The sequence below is a fragment of the Stigmatopora nigra genome, chromosome 22, assembly GCF_051989575.1.
Source record: "Stigmatopora nigra isolate UIUO_SnigA chromosome 22, RoL_Snig_1.1, whole genome shotgun sequence".
In the NCBI taxonomy this organism is placed as follows: domain Eukaryota; kingdom Metazoa; phylum Chordata; class Actinopteri; order Syngnathiformes; family Syngnathidae; genus Stigmatopora; species Stigmatopora nigra.
The window spans coordinates 7,692,270-7,712,670 of record NC_135529.1 but is presented as its reverse complement, the minus strand read 5'-3'; the positions used below and the strand labels follow the sequence as shown (position 1 = coordinate 7,712,670).

The 20,401-nt window shown below is 37.2% G+C and overlaps 2 protein-coding genes across 2 annotated transcripts in view; one reads left to right on the top strand and one right to left on the bottom strand.

The window, feature by feature from the left end:
* Positions 1-3,994: 3,994 nt before the first annotated feature.
* The window catches only part of LOC144215414 (golgin subfamily A member 7-like), a 30,956-nt gene continuing 14,549 nt past the window's right edge, over positions 3,995-20,401 (top strand). The window contains exon 1 of the mRNA XM_077744329.1: positions 3,995-4,047. The gene's annotated coding sequence lies outside the window, so the exon portion shown is untranslated. The remainder of the gene's footprint in view (positions 4,048-20,401) is intronic.
* LOC144215960 (secreted frizzled-related protein 1-like) lies at positions 11,428-19,160 on the bottom strand. The gene is made up of 3 exons (XM_077745193.1): positions 18,448-19,160; positions 15,851-15,931; positions 11,428-12,474 (listed from the first exon to the last, which is right to left on the bottom strand). Exons 1-3 carry the CDS (start codon positions 18,962-18,964, stop codon positions 12,149-12,151), a joined length of 924 nt encoding a protein of 307 aa, XP_077601319.1. The 5' UTR covers positions 18,965-19,160; the 3' UTR covers positions 11,428-12,148.

Below are 20,401 nucleotides of genomic sequence, written 5' to 3'. Positions count from 1 at the left end.
ATATTAGGTATTTGTTACCAAATAACTCCGAAGTTAGGAAACCCTCCGGCACTAAAAGCCCCACTGTGTTACAATCATTGGTGGTGCGTGAGGGGTGAAAGCAATCTAAAAGCTGTCTCATCACCCCAATCAAATCAGAACAGGGTGAGGTAGAAAGTCATTAAACGCATGTGTGTGTGTTGGAATCCGAGAACAGGGAGCACAATTATCATCATTTAAGGTCTTGCCCTAGAAGAAGTAACGTGTGTCAGACTGCAGTGCAACACTTGTATTATTTATCGGCTATGATAATTAGAGAAATCACTCGCTCTCACTCCTGACTATTCCAACTAGGTCACAATTCCAGGTCAATCTCATTGGGAGGGAGATGGAAAATCTGTAAATGTCACTGCAAATGTCTTTTCATTGCCCATCCTCACTGCAGCCGTGGCCCTCCACTTCTGTAGAAGATACCCAAAAGATGTAGACTACAAGTACCTGATAGCTTTTGTGCAATGTTATTTACATCTTATCCAATAGTGAAGTGTGTAGTCTAGAATTTGGCTTGAACTAAAAAACTCTTACCCAGTTATACTCTGACTTGGAAGTCTGCCTCAGCAACATGCTGAGCTCATGCGGAGATTTTCTTGCAAATACATAAAAATGAGGAGGAGACGGTGCGTCCGCTCTAGATACATCTATTTGTAGTTTCCTTTTGAATGCCATTACAGTTGTGCCAGATATACCACCATACTGCATCGATAAAAAGAGGTCATTGCCCAGAAAGGAATGTCGGCTGACCGTGATTTAAACATTCTATCGGCTGCATGATCGAATTTACAGTGCCATTTTAACAAGTTTTGTAAAATGCTATTGCACTTGGCAGATGAGGAATGCACAATGGAGAAAAAAAAGAGCAGTGAGAAACAGAAGGAGAATAAAATGGAAGACATTCCTAAAGGTTGTGGATTTATGGGTGAAATCCCTGCCTCTGGTAAGAATATAATTCTACTGTGCTCCCTAAGCATCACTGCAGGGAAGATTTCTCCATGGACAATGAATCCTCACCTAGAGTTCAGCCTAATGGAGACATTCATTCTGATCCCTGCAGGCAGCAAAGATCTCTTCCATAAGAGTCCAATTTGTTTGCAGGGACCCTCCATGCTGACATGCGGCATACGTGCCTCCCTGTCTGCCAAGCTATTTTGTCTTCAAACCCCCTCCCCAGTTTGAGCTGACACACAAAGCGCCAGCATCAGTCAATCTTCCTTTGTTGCCTGTAGCAGCGTACAAACACCACAGCCTTCAAACTGTCTTTTTTTTCCTGAGAGGAAAGTTCAACCACATTTTATTTGTTTAGAAAATTGTCAGTTTACAAAAGATGAATGGTACTGGCTCACTTTCTCTGCAAGGGATTGATGAATGTGAGTGTTTGGTTAATCAGACAGAGTTTATGTGTTGCATTAAGTTGGATGTGATTGTTTATATGTATATTCTGAATTTATGAAGTTGCAAATTAGTGCCTGTAATTGCTTTTACAAAGACAGCCATTCCTAGAATTATGTGTAGCCATAGATATGTCATAGAAATAACATCAAACATTATAATTGCTTTTAACTTAATGCTGACAAAGCAACCCATTTTTCAAGTGAATAAAATTTTACATTTTGATAGATGATAGAGAATGATCATTTTGAGAACATATCATAATTAAAGACAACCCCTAGTTTGGAAAATGGATGAAAGCCAACCAATATAACAAAACATTTCAATGCTGAATTTCTTTGTTGTAACATTTTATATACAAAAAAAGTGGAAAGAGTAGCTTTGCGTTAAGCAACATGAAAAATCGTACATCTAACCGAAAGCACACAACGCAGGGGAGCATCACAGCGATAAAGACGGTATATAGTGACAGGTGAAATATGACTTTCACTGATGCAGGAAGCAGGGCAATAAGCTATTAAGGCTTACACACATACCCCTAGACCCCCATACACATAAATGAACAAACACGCCTACCACATAGGATTGTACAATGTACATGTTGCCTCCTCTTCATTTGATTCTGACCTTTTCTATATCCTAGCAAATATTAAAACAAATAAATCTATCACTTCAAGGGAATATTCCACTGAATTACAATGTTATTTCCATAGCTGCATGCATAAAATTGAAAAAAATCAGTATGTGAGCTAGGTTGACGTTAGTAGTCCGTGTGTTTTGATATTGGCTTCAAATAAGTCTAATAATCTTTAAAGAAATAGTATTCAAAAAATGGCGATGATATGTTGCCACGCGGCGCCTTTATTAGGAAAGTTTTGACCTTGGACTATGGAGCATATTATTTAAGAATTCCCCACAAAGCCTTGAATTGAATGGCTAGATATATTCAGCAGACAGAGATGATGACTGGGCATGGCCAAGCTCTCCATTGTTAAATGTGTCATTGAAAATATTTGGTGCATGGCGGAGGCAATTACTAACAGGTGATAAAGTGACAAAGTGCAGTTGCCCAAAAGGCAACATTGATCGTTGACAACAAAAGAAGCGTAATGACTTCAAATATTTGATAATAGCGACACATTTCAATCTTTATTAACATTCTCTACTGTGTTATGGTCAGATAAACCCATTTTTCCATTCACACTGTGTTCTTAAAATATTTTTTTCAATATTAATGTCTGAATTGTCTACAAAAAAATGACAAAGAAAGCTTTGTATGTCATTGCTAGATGCCATTAAGATTTTTTGCTGTTATGCACGCACTAGTTACACTTAGGCCATTATCTTGTACTATGCATTTTAAGCCCTAAAAGAAGCTTTGAGTCAAGGATCCAATGCATGTTGTGGCCATTTTTCTTCCCCACGGTCAAAACTCATCATGCTGAGTACTCGGTAAATTGTCCTTGTGTTCTGCATTGATGCTTGCTTGTACCTTTTTACTTGTTAAAAACATGACCGTCTTAGTACGTGTTTCTGCTGGTTTTATTTTCTTCATTGGCAAAAATTCTTATGGAAAGTTGCTATGGGATTTCTGCAAAAAAACAATGTTAGACTCCAAGTAAAATACTTGAGTTCTACTTGTCACTTTGGGCCTCATCTTGGTTTCACGAGAGCTGTAATCTATATAACCAAGTGTCTCTGTACTAGAGAAAAAGAGAGGATTTTTCGAGAGGGGGGAATTGTGAGCTGCAGAGCACAAATATAATAGGACGGACATATAGAGAGCTGGCTGAAGAAAAGTGGGAAATGGCTATTCCCGGTTTGAATTAAACTCAAACTTCATGATGGATGTCAGTTGACATTCCAATCATCACCCTGAAGTAAAACCTGTGATTTCAAGTCACCACGTGGTTAGCTTTTGGCATCACATACAATATCGACCATTCCACTGAAACCAGACACGTTGAAAGAGAGAGATACTGATGTGTATTTCCTGATTAAATACATACAAAAACATAACTCTCACTGTAGAAACTTTGTATCAAGGTTTGCATCCTAAAGTTGTTTTGAAAAACCCATCAAAATAAAATTTTTATTAGTGTGTAGGTTTGGTGAAATTGTCATAAGGAAGATAGATAAATTGGCCAAAATTTCTAAATTGTTATTTTTTTTAGTCCTGTCTTCTATATTTGATTTTTTTTTAATTCCAATTTATTTGAATCCATTGGAAATAGCACCATTCTGTTAAAGAAGGTTATTTCTGACTGTGGGTAGAGGTTAATGTCACCTCCTCGTTTAATGTCAACAAGCCACTGATGGAAGAGTGTTTGGCAACATGTCACAGTTTGACTTCATTTATGTTTAAACAGCTGTTTTCCTCTGGCATCTACAATCTTTCTGCTTTAATTTTGATCCGTCCTATTTCTCAATTCGAAAATTTGGCTCGATTTAATAGCCGTAAAGCAGTCATTAATAGCAGATGATGTATGATTTATGTTCTCCTTTTAAACCGATCAGATTACATTCTCCTATCTGTTCTTTTTAGGCTACTCCAAGATTACACAAGAAAAATATCTACTGAGCATTTGGGATGTATGAGGCCGTTCATATGGAGCAGTTTTGGTGAGTTTTTGCCTCTATTTATTCCACTTATGTTAGCGGTAGAGTGCCATCTTGTGTGATAAAGACCTTTCTTTCCCCCCAAAGTGTAGAAAGGGATTAAATACAAGCACACATGGCTGAGCTTCTTATCATTTCTTAAAGAACGGGCGCAAATAGGCTATTTATCATTGTAAACTACAATTTCATAGACAATGTCCATGTATTGGGATGTAATTTATGCATTAATGAGGCAATTAAATGCACTTTAATGTCAGTTAATCTCTTACATCACTCCTAAGACTCAGCTAGCTGCCCAAGGGAAAATTTACAGAACAGTCTTTGACATCCTGTATTCAGCAAGACTCAATCTGCACACCCGATGCACTTATCTGAAACATATGTTTCCCTCCCTCTATTCCCGTTTCAGCATCTTGCTGCTAACAGATTGCATGCAACTGACTAAATGTAGTGCAGTGGCGGCATCTTTACGCTTTATGAAACAAAGCTTTGCTTGACGTTTACAGACTTGTTTCAAGCCAACATTTTTGGAAGAAACATGTCATGTGTGACAAATATTTAGCAGGTGACATCTGGAGTGTTGTCTAACAGTGCCGAGATGGCTTTTTCGCCTCATTTTATCTTAATTTAACTCGCTCCATTTCATGTTTGCAGACCATGATTTTTGAATGCCCACAGTTTTTAGTTTTTTTGTGGATTTGGAAAATATCTTAAACAACACTGTCACCTCTCAGGCCAAAACATTGCAAAAAAATGACTGTAAACTCCATACTATTTATGCCAATGTAGAAAGTGCTAACATTACTTTTGTGCTGACCTTATGGGTCCAATTCAAAAGTGCTAAATATTAAATTTTACAGGCAAGGTTAGAGTTATGTCCCGACTTGTGTTTACTTTGCTCAAGAATACCTCGGCAGTAAGCATTTTTAGTTTGTCCTCAAGCCCCATTCACTAGTAGAAGACAAAGCTTTTGCACTGTACATAGTTGGAAGATTGTGATTTCTTTTTACATAACATCTTCAACTTAACCGGAATTGGAGTTTGTATTTTCATTTTACAAAAGAACTAAAAGCTCAGGATTTGTGCAATGGCAGTATTTCTCAAAATGTAGCATTCGCTAACCTCATGTTAACCTCAATTGCAGACAAGCGGGACAATTTCATAGCTTCCAGCCATTACAAAAGGCTGGTTTTCCCTTATCAGCAACTTGGCCCATTAATTTTCCTGATTAAGGCCATAGCGTGGGGGCAAACTGCTGCTGTAGTCACGTTTCACCCTAACCCCAACCCTCTTTTATTACTGAATTCTTTACAAAATCACTTATTTGAACAATTAAATCTAAAAAAAACTATGCTACATTATAGCAACGTTTCATATTGAAAATGTAAGGCTGTACATGCAACAGTTGAAGTGCGAGAAAAGGAACATTCTTCATTTGCATGTACTAAAGTGATGGATGGCTAAATTTAAAGTAGCCATCAATCACAGCAACTCGTGAGACTACACGATCACCCACCTCATTTGAAATAATGAATAAACTATGACTCTCGGGAGTCTCTGATGAAACCTCAAGCAGTTAACTATCGTGTTGCTCATTTTCAAGTCCACGTGGACTTTTTATTTATATAGGTAGGAGTACTGCAGTATACTTTGTGTGATACTTTAAAAGTGCTGTATAGCAGCGCCCTCCTGAGGCAAAAGACAAAAAAATGTCCAGTGGACAATTTGAATTGTGTCTGCCAGTAATAGTGGTCAAAGGTTATTTATTTTTATGAGGGATTTATTGATGAATGGATGAATTTATGGGTTATTTCATTTTATGATCATATGTTTCAATGTATAGTTTTATTTATTTATTTGACAGTGTCTGTAGCATACCGATGATTATTTAATCCATCTTTTATGAATATGGTTGTCATTATATAAAGGTAGCAGGCCTTTGTGGGAGCCTATAGGAATATTTTTAAGAATCTTAACTAACTGTTATCATGTTGTGCCATTCTAGGAACTAAAAAAGAAAAAGATGTATTGTAGCAAAGCCAAATCGGGCAGAGTAGGAATCTAAAAGGCCGCTATCTCTGTGTAGGCTGCAGAGAAAAATAGTGGGAGATTGCTGGTTTGAGATGGACGCCTGCCAAGCTTTGCTGCCTGTTAGACTTGGCATGGTAAAAATAATGAGCCTCCATTTCTTTTAGGTAGGGATTGGATATCACACTAATAAGGAAACACTATCTCAAGTCATGCTGTTGTATGCATTGGTTAGGGAAGTATGTGACAATATTTCACTTTAATATGATGGATATTTTGCTTGTTGGTTTGACATTGGTGTGTCAGAAATGTAGGTTGGATGTCTTTGTGGCAATCAGATTCTCCTTTGGCTTAACATCTTTATTCTCTATAGTATATTTTTGATAATAAACATAAAAATACATGCTATAGGGACACGATTTTTAAGTTAATATGTTGCAAACTATACATACATGGGTGGTATGGTATTCTTTTCAAAGGAACGAACGAGAGGGTGTATAGTCCGTGCAGATTTGATGAAATACACTAGAGGACGCTGCCCATCTATGTAGCATAACTAATGTGATGTTAACATGTTATTATGCAGTCGTTGCTTGATTTCACTTTTTGATTTCCTCACCATTTAACCCTGACATGAAAAGCTTTTTATGGTTAAATTACACTCGAATGTGGATGGACATCCACCAGTAAATTCAGTTAATGTACGGTATTTCCTCCACTAGAGAAAGAAATGGAGTGAAAGTAGGATTATATCCTTATAAATGTTGTCGAGGTTGTTTTAATTTTAGCAAAATGGATTTATAAGTCATTATTGTAGACTACTGAAAAATATGGGAGCATAAAACTGAATGTTGAAAGGTGTTTTCCAGTCTGATTTTAAAGCTTTTTGCATGCTGATATTTTCCATTTGATAAAAATCCCCTTAGATAAGCGGCAATTCTCTGACTCATCTTACTATGATTTGTGCAGGCTTTTCCATAATTAAGAGTTATCATTGTCTTCAAGTTCAGAACAGTCCTTTTAGGTGGAGTTTCCCTTGTTTTTGTCTACTTGGTACATCAAAGTGTGAAGTATCTTTTAGGGGAACGACGACCTTTGAAAAATGATTTGCTAGGAGCGGTGCTCATAAGAATATGCAGTGAGATGAATTATTAGTAATGATTCAGCAGTCCGGTATTATCTGTCTTTCATTTTGTAGTTTGCATGGTTGAAAAAGTACATCCAAGGATGACTTTTTTACAAAGACCTTAAGAATTGGCCTTCATTGTAGTCGCATTTGATTGCTGCTTGTTTATGGGTTTTTTCTTTATTGAAAAATAAATGGGAAATCCCCATTAAAATGCAAGTCATTTTTGCTATGGATAAATTGTTGTTTGAAAGTTTGATGATTTGAACATTGTCATATTTAAATCCAGTAATCCCTGTGAGAAATCATTGCTATTGTTAAATCTGGTATTTTGGCATTTTAGAATTATATGTAAATTCTCTAGAATAATATTTGGGTTTCATCTTTTATTTATTTATTCACAATTGTCTATTGTGGTGAATTTCACTGAAGTAATTAGGCTGTTATGGACTTTTGAAGTCATAACTGGTGAAGGATTGGAGAGTTATTGAGTTACATGCTAAAATGGCTTAACATTGTCTAAAACAATTTGCGAAATGATGTTTGAAAACAATCATTTTTGAAGAGAAAAAAACAACATGATGCAACCATTTCCTTTCAACTGTCCATTAAATTGGACAACTCCAGTATTTTCCTGTTTTTGGTCATTGGATTTCTTTTTCCTGACTTTTCTTTGACATTCCAAAGTGTTTATTGCTTGTTGAAGGCAGCCCTTTTGTTTTTTGTTTGTCAAAATGAAATGAAACTCATATGTCAGTTTCACATAGAAGTTTATGGATGCAGTTAAATATTGCTACGCTTTAATCTAATCCGCTCTTTTGAAAATTGCTTTATCAATTCTCTAATCAATACGTCACCTTCCAAAAAATGTACACAAACATAGTCAAAAAACACCACTTTTTTGCTACTCTGCTAAATTGATAGTTTCAGTAAATCTGCCAAAATAATAAATACACTTAAAATGATATTAATAAACTAATAAATGATCAAGAGATCAGAGAAAGTGTGTGTTGAGTGTACGCTGTCGTAACTTGCGTCGACAATGCATAACTTTGAGTGCCACTGTGTCTGCAAAGGAAACAAGGGAAAGTTTTTTTTTTTTTATATAACCGGAACGGAATGGATTAAAAAATGACACAAATGAGTCTTTTCCCAGCTTGTAATTTAAGCTTTTTTAATCATCACTGAGCAAAATGCTGTCGACTTAGTTGTTAAGTGCTATTTAAAGCCAAGCACAGACTTGATCGCACCAATGTAGCCATCCCAGGGTGCTGACAAGCCTCAGGTGGTGGGTGGAATTCCCTTTCACTTGCGGTTTTAGTTGGCGGAGAACAAACCGTTTTTTTTTTTTTTTTTTGGTCCAGTGTATTGCAAAGACGACAGAAAAATTCCAGTGAAGATACTTCTTAGGAATTTACAGAGAAATAAATAGAATAAGAACCCTTCAAGTTGATCCCTAAAGTAACACCAAATTTGGCCCTTTGGGCAGACAGATTCAGAACAAGCAATTACAATGGCATTTTGTATAAGTGTATTCTTCTGAATTTGTGGAAAAATACAGACAATATAATTGTGCCCGAATGTGAATTAAGACCCATAAAATTGCTGCTTTTTACTTTGTGTTACACTCTGACCTTAACCTCATGCTACAGTTTAAATTTTGTATCCAAAATAATGTAATATAGTTAAATTTTTGCGTCTACTGGGTGAAAAGCAACAAGCAATTTCAAAAATTTCAAATTAAGTCTATCAGCATATGGTCAATTTTTTTGGTCCAATATTTACATGCATAATTTCCTCTGCTGTCTATATTAAAATTTATTACATATGCCGATTATAGTTTGAAAATATAAGTGTTCTTTTCAGTAATTACTAGAATCGCTTTTCCAATGGATACTCTGCCAGGAAAGTAAAATTAAAAGTTGACTCAGGTGGAAATTCCCCGTAAAATAAAGAGGGCTTTATTGTGTAAATGCGTCACGTTACTATAATGGTGATGCTACTAAGAAACACTACAGGGAGTAAAAACAGAAAAAAAGGTAATAGAACTTTGGGGCAAGATAGTACACGTGTATGGAAAAAACTGCTGAACATTTTACGCTTTTGTCTTTCAAACATTCTAAATTGCTTGTTTTTGTCCACAAAATGAAGCCTGTTTATTTCAGTGGCAAATTACTCCTTATATAGGTGAATTTTTACTATGAAGTGCTTATAATTTGGACGTACAGTAGTTTTACCGCTTCCACTTGATTTGATTACATTCCAAGTCATGAAAACACACTTAAAAATAAATAAATGAATACAATTCATAAGTAGCTGACTGAAAAGGAAGTCATTCCATTCATACATCTTTTCTATGAGGCCTTTTAAGACATTGTTGAGATTAAGGGTTGTATAAATAAAGAGACAGGATGGGCTTGCTCCAAATTGTTTATTTTTTTACCACAAGTTGAAGTTTATTTTGATTTGTATTCATAATGACATCTGTCGTCAATTGTATTACTATAGGGATCTAGTATATACCAAAATATTTCTACATTATCTGGATTTAGTGTTTTTTAAGTGTTTTTTTAAATCGCCTTCTATGTGATATTCTCACCTATACATATTTTAGTGACCACCAGAAATCTTAAAATTATGCTTAACGTTACTTTTAATTTTACAAAGTAAATTCTACCATCTCCAATAAAAATGCAAAACTATGCCTTGCAGGTGTCAATTCAGAATCTGATCCAACGCAGACATGATAAAATTACTGGAATAACACGGCTACAATGATTTCATCCTTTTAAAGGCCAATATAAAAAAGAAAATAGAATAGATGCCCATGTATTTGACGTAACATCTTTCGCTCCCTTGAGTCTGACAAAGAAAATGATTGTTTCTCATTTTTTATTCTCTTTAATGTCCTATTTTAGTGACTCATAGACCTGTTCCAATTACACATTGTGAGTCTGACTACTTAACACTTTGATATGCCTAAAATAATTGATTCCATGCCCAGAATTTCAGTGAAACCTGCGTTGAATTTATTCGTCATACAATGTGCTCTCAAAAAATATAAAATTAAATGTATGAATGACTTTGAGGTGTTTGAAATCCAATTGGTTTGTAATAATTCTTCTCCTTGCTAATATAGCATAAATTTCAATCAATAGACAGGACGGAAGGGCTGACATCTGATTGGGCAAACAATATCCAAGAATCGAATAGATCATTACCACTAACCTTACATAAGTAATGTCAATAATGAGTCTAACTAATGTACTCTATATTTCAATCATAACAGTAAGTGGTCGAGTAATTTATATATACACATTCTGGACCTACAACCGCAAAAGACTATCCAAAATAGCAGTTCATAGTTGTTGGCTACCAATGGTAAGCTATAAAACTGGATGGTTTATTGCATTGAAAGGGAAAAGAAAGACGTCACTGTATTTAAAGCCTAAAGTGTCTTTCTTATTTGGTATTGATGTCAAAAACAAATTGGAAAATTGGATTAAGATGTATTTTTTTTGGTTCAGTCAAGTATCACAGCTATAAATCTTTGAAGAACGAGGTTGTTTAGAATGCAGTGGAGCTTGTCGTCTGATATTAGGATCTTGTCACTTTTTTATACAATTAAGAGGGTGCTGGAGCCTATTCTAGTCGAATAGGAGCATAGAAATGATAAAATGGGGGTGAACAACTCACTATGATGGGCGTGGCAATAGGACAGGGGTGAGGAAGGATTTCTGTGAGTCATTTGGAGCTGTTTCCCTTCATATTAATACACAAAACAATGGTGGACACATTTTAAATGGAGCATTTTAGGGTTCAACATGTGGGGGGGTGTGCGTGTTCATGTGTGACTTGAATGAGTAAGGCATAAATCCGACCAGATGCTTTTTTTGCAGATCATTTGTTAATTGAACAAATGTGGATTTTGACTGCTGCTTTTTGACTTCTTTTTGAAGAAACTTGAAGTGATGATTCATAAGGAAAGTAGTCCACATCTGAAAGAGGTTTTCTGGCTTTTAAAGGATAAAACATTGCCAAGAGTTGATCTGATTTGTACAATAAGGGCCTTAGGTTTTCAAAATGTTTGTGGTTGTATTGTTGTATAGTAACGGTGGACAGAAACAAATTTAGTTTGAATATTTATCAGTAGCTTGCTTGTCTGGGACAACAGAAATCAGAGAGATGTAGCCTGAGCTAAAATTAAATAAAACACAACACAATTTAGTTTGATTTTTCCCCTCATTTATGTCAAATTTATATGTACACATAATAGTCAAAAATGCACACAAAACAGTGCTAAAAGACCAGAAATATCAAGCAAAACACTCAGAAGAATAGTTTGACATTTTGATTTAAAAAATGTTAAACTGAAAACAATTTCAATTGAGCTTAATAATGAGTACTGCAAATGCACATAAAATAATAAAAATACTCAACGATGCTGGAGGATTTGTGATAGTGAGACTGCAAATAGCAAGACATTTAAAAACGAGTTATCTTTTGTGTTCAATCCTTAAAACTCAAATATTATCATAAACGTCATTCAAATTTTAGCAGTTTATTTGGAATAATCTGGAAGGAAATGTAGAAATGAACGAGAAACAATTTATCACCTGAGCGTGATTGTTACATAGCTCATGACAAAGATTGAAGAAAAAAAATAATTGAAATGATCTTACTTCAAAGATATTAAAATTTCATAACATTTCTAAAAATGAAAATTGGAATACAGGAAACTAGGAGGGCTTCTCAAATGGAAAAATAAATGCAACTTTTCCAACTCTGATGCCATCACTCACTCAAAACTGTAAAAGAGATATTTTATAAGAAAACATAGAAAGATACATAGATATAAACAAGACAAAAAAAAGCTAAAGTTTCAGAGTTTAATGCTTGTGCAAGTTCGTATATGACGGTGGAACGGACCAGTTGAAGGGATGTTTTATCTTATTTGAAGACATTCTCGAAGGCAGGACATTTGTGTGTCTTGAGTTTCTTGATGGCCTTTTTGAACTCTTTGCTGGACTTGTCCCACTTGTGGATGCCCGTGAGTAGGAACTGCTTATCAACCTTGCGTCCCATGATGAGATATTGGTTCCCCAAGTTGTCCAGCTGCTGACATGGACAGTCTGCTCCATTCTTCAGATACATCACCAATTTCTTCATATCTTTCTTCTTCAGAGTGCCTGCTTTAAGCATCTTCTTTCTCTTCTGGAAACTCACCTTTCGGTCCAAGTTTTCTCGCTTCACCTCCTTGATCTTGGTCTTAAACGCTAGAGACAGGACAGAAAAATTAAACGTTGCAGTTAAAAGATTGAAAGATTTTTGTGTTGTGGTTGAAAAAGATGATGGAAAAAAAACATATAACACCCATCCACTCCAACTCCACTCCCAGTATTAGGAGTGCACATGGTTGGGATTTAGGATGCTTATCCTTGGTCTGTGAAATGATCTCTGAGAAGGCTTAGTGTTCAGTGGAATCAAAATGGACCATGTTGAGAATTAGAGTCATGGAATAGAGCCCAGCCCACCTCTGAAGAACTTGGTCCTGAGAAATACTTTGGCTTGTTAATCCTTTAACATTTCGAACTTTCTTTGCACCTAGCTGGTCGATAACTAAATCTCTTGGGTAAACATTAAGATTAGTACTTATATTGTTATTTGGCTCCAGAAGAGTGGTATGGGTAATGAAGTAATGGATCAAATTGGGAAAGGCATGTACCTAAAGAGTCCAACTTTGAACTCAGAAAATTATAATATGAGATTATCTAATCCACAATTGAAAAACTCTCTCTGGATATTTCTCTCACCATTAATATTATTGTTTGGTGCTATCTGGCACCTAGTTTTTTGGGGGGTAATTCAATCTAGACGGCCATAAAACCAACATAACGTTACATGCTGTTTCCCCATTGACAAAATGGCAAAACTGCAAATCTAAATGGATTAAGCGATCAGTCATTTAATATGAGACTGCCCCATTTTTCACTATTTTACCAAAGGGGGAAAAGCAATTTGGCAATGACAACAAAGTAAGATGTCCAAAGCACAGGAGGGATTTAATTGAAGGGTGTTGGGAGTTTTGGGGGCAATGAAGTTCCATAAAACCCAAAGCGTGGAGAGATAAATTGCGGTGGGAACAAAGTGTGGAGTGGGACAGGCTGTAAATCTCTTACGAGCTGAGAGCAGCGTGGATTTGTGTTTGACAGAGGGAAATTCATCAGAATCCCCGAGACATTAGAGAGTGGTATCGTGTTGAGGGATGACTTAAAAGAAAGTGTTACTTTTTCAACAGCCATTCTGATCTATTGGCATCACAGAGTCCTTCCATACATTCAGCGACTTTTAATCAAAAGCTGACTTGGCTCTGTTATGTTCTGCTTTTACCACGCGGAAACGTGCTTATGCATTAAGTTGGAATCATTACTGTGGATGTGTAAACATGTTGAAACGACAGCAGAAAGAAAGCAACAACAATTTAACCTCTACCTCTAAATGAGAACAGATTTTCAACCACTTCCAGTAACTATGGTTTTCAGTGGACAGGCAATCTGCTGCCAAATTGGGTATATTTAATAAGCATTTCTGCAAAAAAGTCAATGACTCATTCCTTAATGCCCACCATGCTTATTCATGGGATTGTTGCACAAAATAAATAACAGGAAGTCTTTCAAACACATTCATTTTTATAGTCCACTTCAAGGAAAATAGACAAGCCTCTCTGTAAAGTCAGCTTGTAAACTTACTCCCAAATCCTGTTGTCGTCACTCATTCTGTGCTGTCAAGTCGAATTTCAGAACAAATCATGCCATAGGTGGGAAAAACATCATCTCGGTGTGGGTCTTTTGGAATTTGTGTGGATTTAATTGGTTTCCCGAATACATGCCGTGAAGTAATGCTTGGCTTTGCACGCCGGTGGAAATATTTTGCACTTTGCTCGTCCTACGAGAAACTCTCTCAGTTGGCCAGCTGGAAGAAGAAACAGATGTTTGGCCGGGATGCCGCAAAAAAATGCTATCTGCTATTAACACATGCTATAGTGGGATTGCAGTAGGATTACAAAACATCCAAAAAGGATAGTTGCTTTGTTTACAGAAATTCGGAGTCTTTCATCCAGGTCATTTGTCCGTGTTAGCTCTTATGACAACTTTAACTAGGAAGCAAATACAGGATTAAACCAAGAACTAATGCACCACCATCCGTTTAGTAAGCGGCCAGGAAGTTCCGACTCAACACCTCAGTTACAAACAAGAAGGGGAAACCTAAAACAATCACTCTCAAGCAGGGATAGCACCAAGATGAAGGCATGTTTTCAATATGCCTTAGCTCGTCAGGGATGATGAGAGTCAGCTTGCCAGGTATTTTACAGCTGCTAGTAAATAAAATATACACGTTTTGGTAGATGCTTTGTCAAATTGAAATCTAATAGTACTTTCTTTCAACTTCCTTTTCGGAATGGTTTGTTTGTGTTGTAGTCCATCTGGTTTCCATTTTAGTTAGGCAGCTGCCCCTTGAATTCAATGGATGTATACATTGCTTGCATCCTCGGCAATAAAATGGCTCTTTCCAGGGTTTTCTCAATTGACAAACAAGTTGATCATCCATAAATCTTAATTTGAAAAAAGTCAGTCAGTCTGTTTGCCCATCAGTCTGCATTTACTTTTCTCTAATCAATGCAAGTTATTGGTCTTATCTTGGAGGTTGAAATTGACATAAGTTATAGAGCATATATCTGCATGTATTCTGGATTGCTGTTTTCAGATATTAGGACCTTTTGCTGTCCCATGGGAGAACATTTATGTCCATCCAATTTTTTAAAAGGCCGTTCTGATCTTTTGAAGTTGAAGTGAGGATGAATACATGTGGAATTGTACAATTTGGTGACGAATGATCAGGATTTGCATAAATCGCAAATACCAACACACTCTGATTCATAGTGAGTAACAAAAAGGGTAGTATCATTAAACATTCCATTATATTTGACTGCTGGTATTTCACAAGTCCTAGCTACAAATAAAAACAAATTTACATGTATATATTCATCTATATGATAGTTTCTTTAATTACATATATCACGAATATGTTTAGTTGTGAGTTTGTTGTATTTTTCTCTTTTGTTATTGAAACTTGTCCCCCAAAAACTGTAATTTACGAATATTTTAACAAGACTGTTTTGATCACGAATTAAATGTCATTTACTTTGTACAACTTCCAGCTATTTAATTTTGCTCGGAAGTCTTGGTAAATTGGGAGATAGTCAACGACAGCTGGGCCAGACAGCAAAACAAACACTCAACTTTACTGCTGTATGGAGCTGTCACATAAACACTTTAATGACCCCGCTTCATTAGCCACTGAACAAAATCCTCTTGCAATCCAGACAAACTGTGACTTGTGACCAGAAGATAAAACCTGAGAGCTTGTTTGAGTCAAATTGAAAAAGACTGAAGTGTAGAAAGGTCATATTAACCTAAAGCAGTCGGTCACACTTTAAAATGTTACTTGAACGACTGAAACAAAGTTTATACAAAGTGGTTAGGAATTGTTTTAAGACAGATGGAAGAATATCAATAAATGTACCTCACTGGTTACAACATTGGTTCCTATAGTTTATGCTGTAGAAATGTGCATAAAATTGGGAAAACTTACCAAACTCACTGGCACACATATGCTCCAACATGGCATCTGTTTGCATTTCATTGTCACAAGGAGGGCAAATTGGAGAGTAACCTGTAGAGAAATGAGGGGACAGAGTTGAAGTACCATTCAAACATTAAACAGTATTTTGGCTGCATGTCCAGATCAAATCGTGTGTACTAAACTCCCTACTCCTTTGTCTTTTATGCTTAGTGAGCCCTTCTAAAATGACCCCAGCTCGGAATGTTTTCAACTTTTACTGCCAGCAGTAACTTAAAGAGGCAGAAAGCAATGTTTCCTACATTCTGATTGCATGTGGTTAAATGTGTGCTTTCCGTTTAACCAAACCACTGGCAGGATTTCACAATCGCACCGGGGTAAAATGGAGGGTAAACAAATAGTTTCCTCTCCACCACCAGTTGTCCATTACATGTGTTTAACAAAAGTTTGTCAAAGTGACACCCTGGTGTAAAGAGCTTGTGAAAACAAACACTGTTTACAGAGTCCCACGGTCTCTTTGTTGATGAGATGTTTTCTCCTTTTAAAACAATTATCACCAAATTGTATGTAACAACAGGAGAGTGGAAATCACTTTTAGCTGACCTCCGCTAACAACTAAAAAAAAGGAAAACCATTGGGTTATCCCATATTAATTCTCCCCAGTGGCAACAAATGAAAACAGGTGATGTCTGTAAAGTAAGGACATCTGTGTGGTCCCCTGAAACTTGAAATGGGGAGGGTTTTTCTCTCTAGAAAAAAAAAAAACAGGCCTCTATCCATACCAACGTGTCAGTCAATAACACCCCCCCCCTCCCCCCCGACACAGACACACAAGCCGTGTCCTCTCTTCAGATACAGTGAGCGCTGTGTAATTGCTGGAAGATGCACAGTCGCCCCATTTATAGCTCACACGTAGTGTCAAAAAGGCTTCAAGTGGTGTCGTTAAAGCGTCAAATGGAAATCTAAGTGAGTTGATGATGTGATGATGGAACCCCCCCTTACAATCCCCCCATTTTAAAGTTGAAAATAAAAGCGATGGCTGTGCATTCCCGACCCAAGTGGAGACCTCACTTGAGGCATGTGGCGAGGGCACACAGGAACACAACAGAAAGCTTGCTTCTATAATCAACCCACACTTTGTCTTTCCCCCAGACTTGCTGGTTTTGGCCATCTTTCAAGGTTCCTCTGGTATTTGTCAGCTTGGCTCCGAGTGGGAACAGAACTCCTTTCCCTCCCCTTCATTGATTCTGTGTGAGGTGTGTGAGTCAGCCTCACACTAAGAGTCTCTGCAGGTTTGGGGAATGAGCAGCTAGAGAGCCATTAGTAATGGATGATGGCTTCAGGGGGGGTCAAAAGGGAGAGGTGGATGGTTGGTGGGGTTTAGCCTCAAATTCTCTTCCTTGCATTATTGAATTAAGATGTACATCTTCCCCCCTTTTATTTGATTTGTCATGCAACAGTTATTTGCCCTAATAGACTGATTTTTTTTTTATTTTGTGAGTTTATTTTTCATGGGCTTTCAAACCAGCATTGTCCCGTGTTACTATCCAGTGATCAATCACACTAAGTAAATAGCAGGCAGACAGCTTAGTAAGGTCAGGGCTCCAAATGACTTTATTGAAGAAGAAAATGCACGCATGTTAGATGTTGGTTTGGTATTGCAAAGCAGAATGCGCTTTTCCAATAGGTTGTGCTTGCTTTGTTTGGGTAAGGATTTACATATTCGCACCTACACTGCTGAAATAACATTTTCAAGGCAATTTATCTGCAGCAGGACTGTCACATTTTACAAGGTGGCAAGCGTGTTGGCTGTTTGTTTTTTCAGCAGGGCACTTGAGTTATTTTAATGTTAGTCACGTCATGCTTACACAGTTAGGATTGCTGTTAAAGGTAATGGGGATTTAACTCTTGGTAGAGCACACTTTTAACTCATTGGAAGCTATTGACGCTTCCAGGCGTCCAATTTATTTGGACTAAGTTGAGAATAATTGCCGCCCGCTCCCATCAACATGGCTTGGACGTCTATAGCCGTCAATGACACTGCAAGATGTGCATTTACAGCTAATTGTCCCTATTTAAATGAATTGGACGTTTATTGTTGTCGATGACAGACAAATTTATACAATTAGGAAAATAAAATAGTCATTAGATAAATAGAGTTTATTTGTTTTTAATCATAGTGTTATTTATTAATATGTATAATTATATTAGTATATGATATAACATTAATTAACAAATAATAACAACACAACATTTTAATTTTGAATTGGCATCCACATAGTACATGGACATGACATTTTGGGTCATGTTGTGCAAATATTTGTGCAAATATGTGGACGCTGCTCCTTCATGAGGTTCATTTTTTTTTTGACCGAGCATAGTCCTATCTCTTATCAAAAGTTCCAAATCAAAACCAGAGTGAGTCTGCTTATGGTCCACATTTACAGTGTGAACGAGTAAATCAAATTTGTAAGGATAAAGTTACATTTTTTTCACCTGATCTATTTTAATTTTATTTTTTGCATCATTACAGCGAGCCACTTTAGCTTGGCAAAAGAAAATCAAACACACTTTATATGTTAGGAAAGCGATATGGAGGAAGGTCGTACCTGTCTCCGTTGTGGAGTCAGTGGCATTGGGTTGCGTCATGGCGATGCACACATCGTCTTGAGGGAACTTGTCGCAGGTGAGCATCTCCGGCCAGGGGAAGCCGAACGCCTCCATGATAGGGGTGCAGCCGTCCCGCACGGCTTCGCACAACCATCGGCACGGGTAGATGGGCCTCTCCAGGCACACGGGGGCGAATAGCGAGCAGAGGAATACCTGCGTACCCGGGTGGCAGTTTTTGTGCACCAGGGGCACCCAGCTGCCGGCCTGCTGCTTGGCTTCTGCCATGGTTTCATGCTCCAGCAGATTGGGCAGCAGCATCTGCCCGTAGCCTACGTTGTGGCACAGGCGCAGGTCCTCCGGGATGTCCACGCACTGCGGGGGCTTCCCGTAACTGCGACCGCCGTTGTACGAGTCTTGCTTCCAGCTCAGGTACTCGTACTCGGAGGCTCCTCCGCATGACGCCAGGAGTATCGCCGCCGTCGCGGCCAAGGCGATCGCCTGAGAAGCAGTTCTCATTTTGTTTTGGCTTTTGCTGGCAAAATATAGAAAATAAATAGAAAAGAAATAGGGTGACTCGCGCAGGGTACGCTTCGGTTCCGAGTCCTCTGCGTGTTGCGCTCCTTTAGAGCGTGCTGCTTGCTTGCATTACTTTGGTGCTCAACTAGTTAGCAGTTCGGACACAAGTGCGCATTGTAAAGTGCGCCTCGGCCAATAAGAGAGCGTCTCTCAGCCTGGTGCTGTCAGTCAAAGCAGTTAATTGCCCAATATGTTTTAAAAAAAAGAAAAAGAAACGGGAGCCTTTGCTTTGCTTTCTTTTCTTTTCTTCCTCTGCTTGTAGATCCTTTGTCAAAGCAACAAAAAAAACGCAGAATAGAAATGCCCATATAAATCTCACTGTGGTAAGGGAAGGGTGTGTTTGTTGTTGTGACTCAAGAAACATGTCTTGAAGTGGGACATTTTATATTGGTTTTTGAGTGATTGTACGTTAATATGCTTTTTAAACTTCTATTGAGTAAGCTTTTGCATGGGAAACAGGATTTTCATGTGGTTTCCACATTTTAGACACTTCAGTCTTTCTGAGAGGATTTCTTGTGCCGGGGGATATGAAAGGCTCCAGATTCAAGTATATTGTACAAAGAATATCAACATTCTGTCAATTATTTAATAGTTTGGGCTTTACGGGGTTAAACCTGTTAAAAGCTCAGCCGGGCTGGCAATTCAAGTGACATGTATGCATTTGCATGTCAAAACTGTTTTGTCATGGAATATAGATTGATACAGTACTCCCTCTGCAGTTTGCAATGAGATTAATATTTACAGTGGGTGGAAAAGGATCATTTAGCGATTCACAAAATGGATTAAATTGAATTTGAATTTTCTTTCAATTCAAAACAAACTCCTCTCTTAAAAAAACGTTTTTTCCCACAGGAAACATTTTAATTTGAAATTTATGACCAGAGACTCTTGTAAACCTGTTCAAAATAGGTTGATATATTAAAAACTATTATGGAAGTGTAAATCACTACGCTGACTAGAAGCCAAGACACAGATGTTGATAATGATAACATTTTATAATGTTGGATCGCAAACAAAAATCTCAAGGTTGCAATAAAGTTGAGCCGTGCCCTTTAAATGATAAACAGATACTAAAATTTCTTGGCTATGTACATTCAATTAAATCCAAAGTAGTTAATATAATCAGCTGGCTGCCACATTGCTCAAGTACTACTATTTGTCCATGCTAATTACAAACCAAAGACTAAAGTCAATTTGCTGGCTATCTATCAGTGTCTATCTCCTCAAAGCTTTGCTTAGTCCCATGATAAGACTACAAGGTGAGAAATACCTCAATTTAAATGTGGAAATGTTTGTAATTTGTGCTGCCAACAAAACAAAGCTTTTAATGAGATTTTAAGTGTAGGCCTAGCAAACACAAAATTTGTAGAATAATAG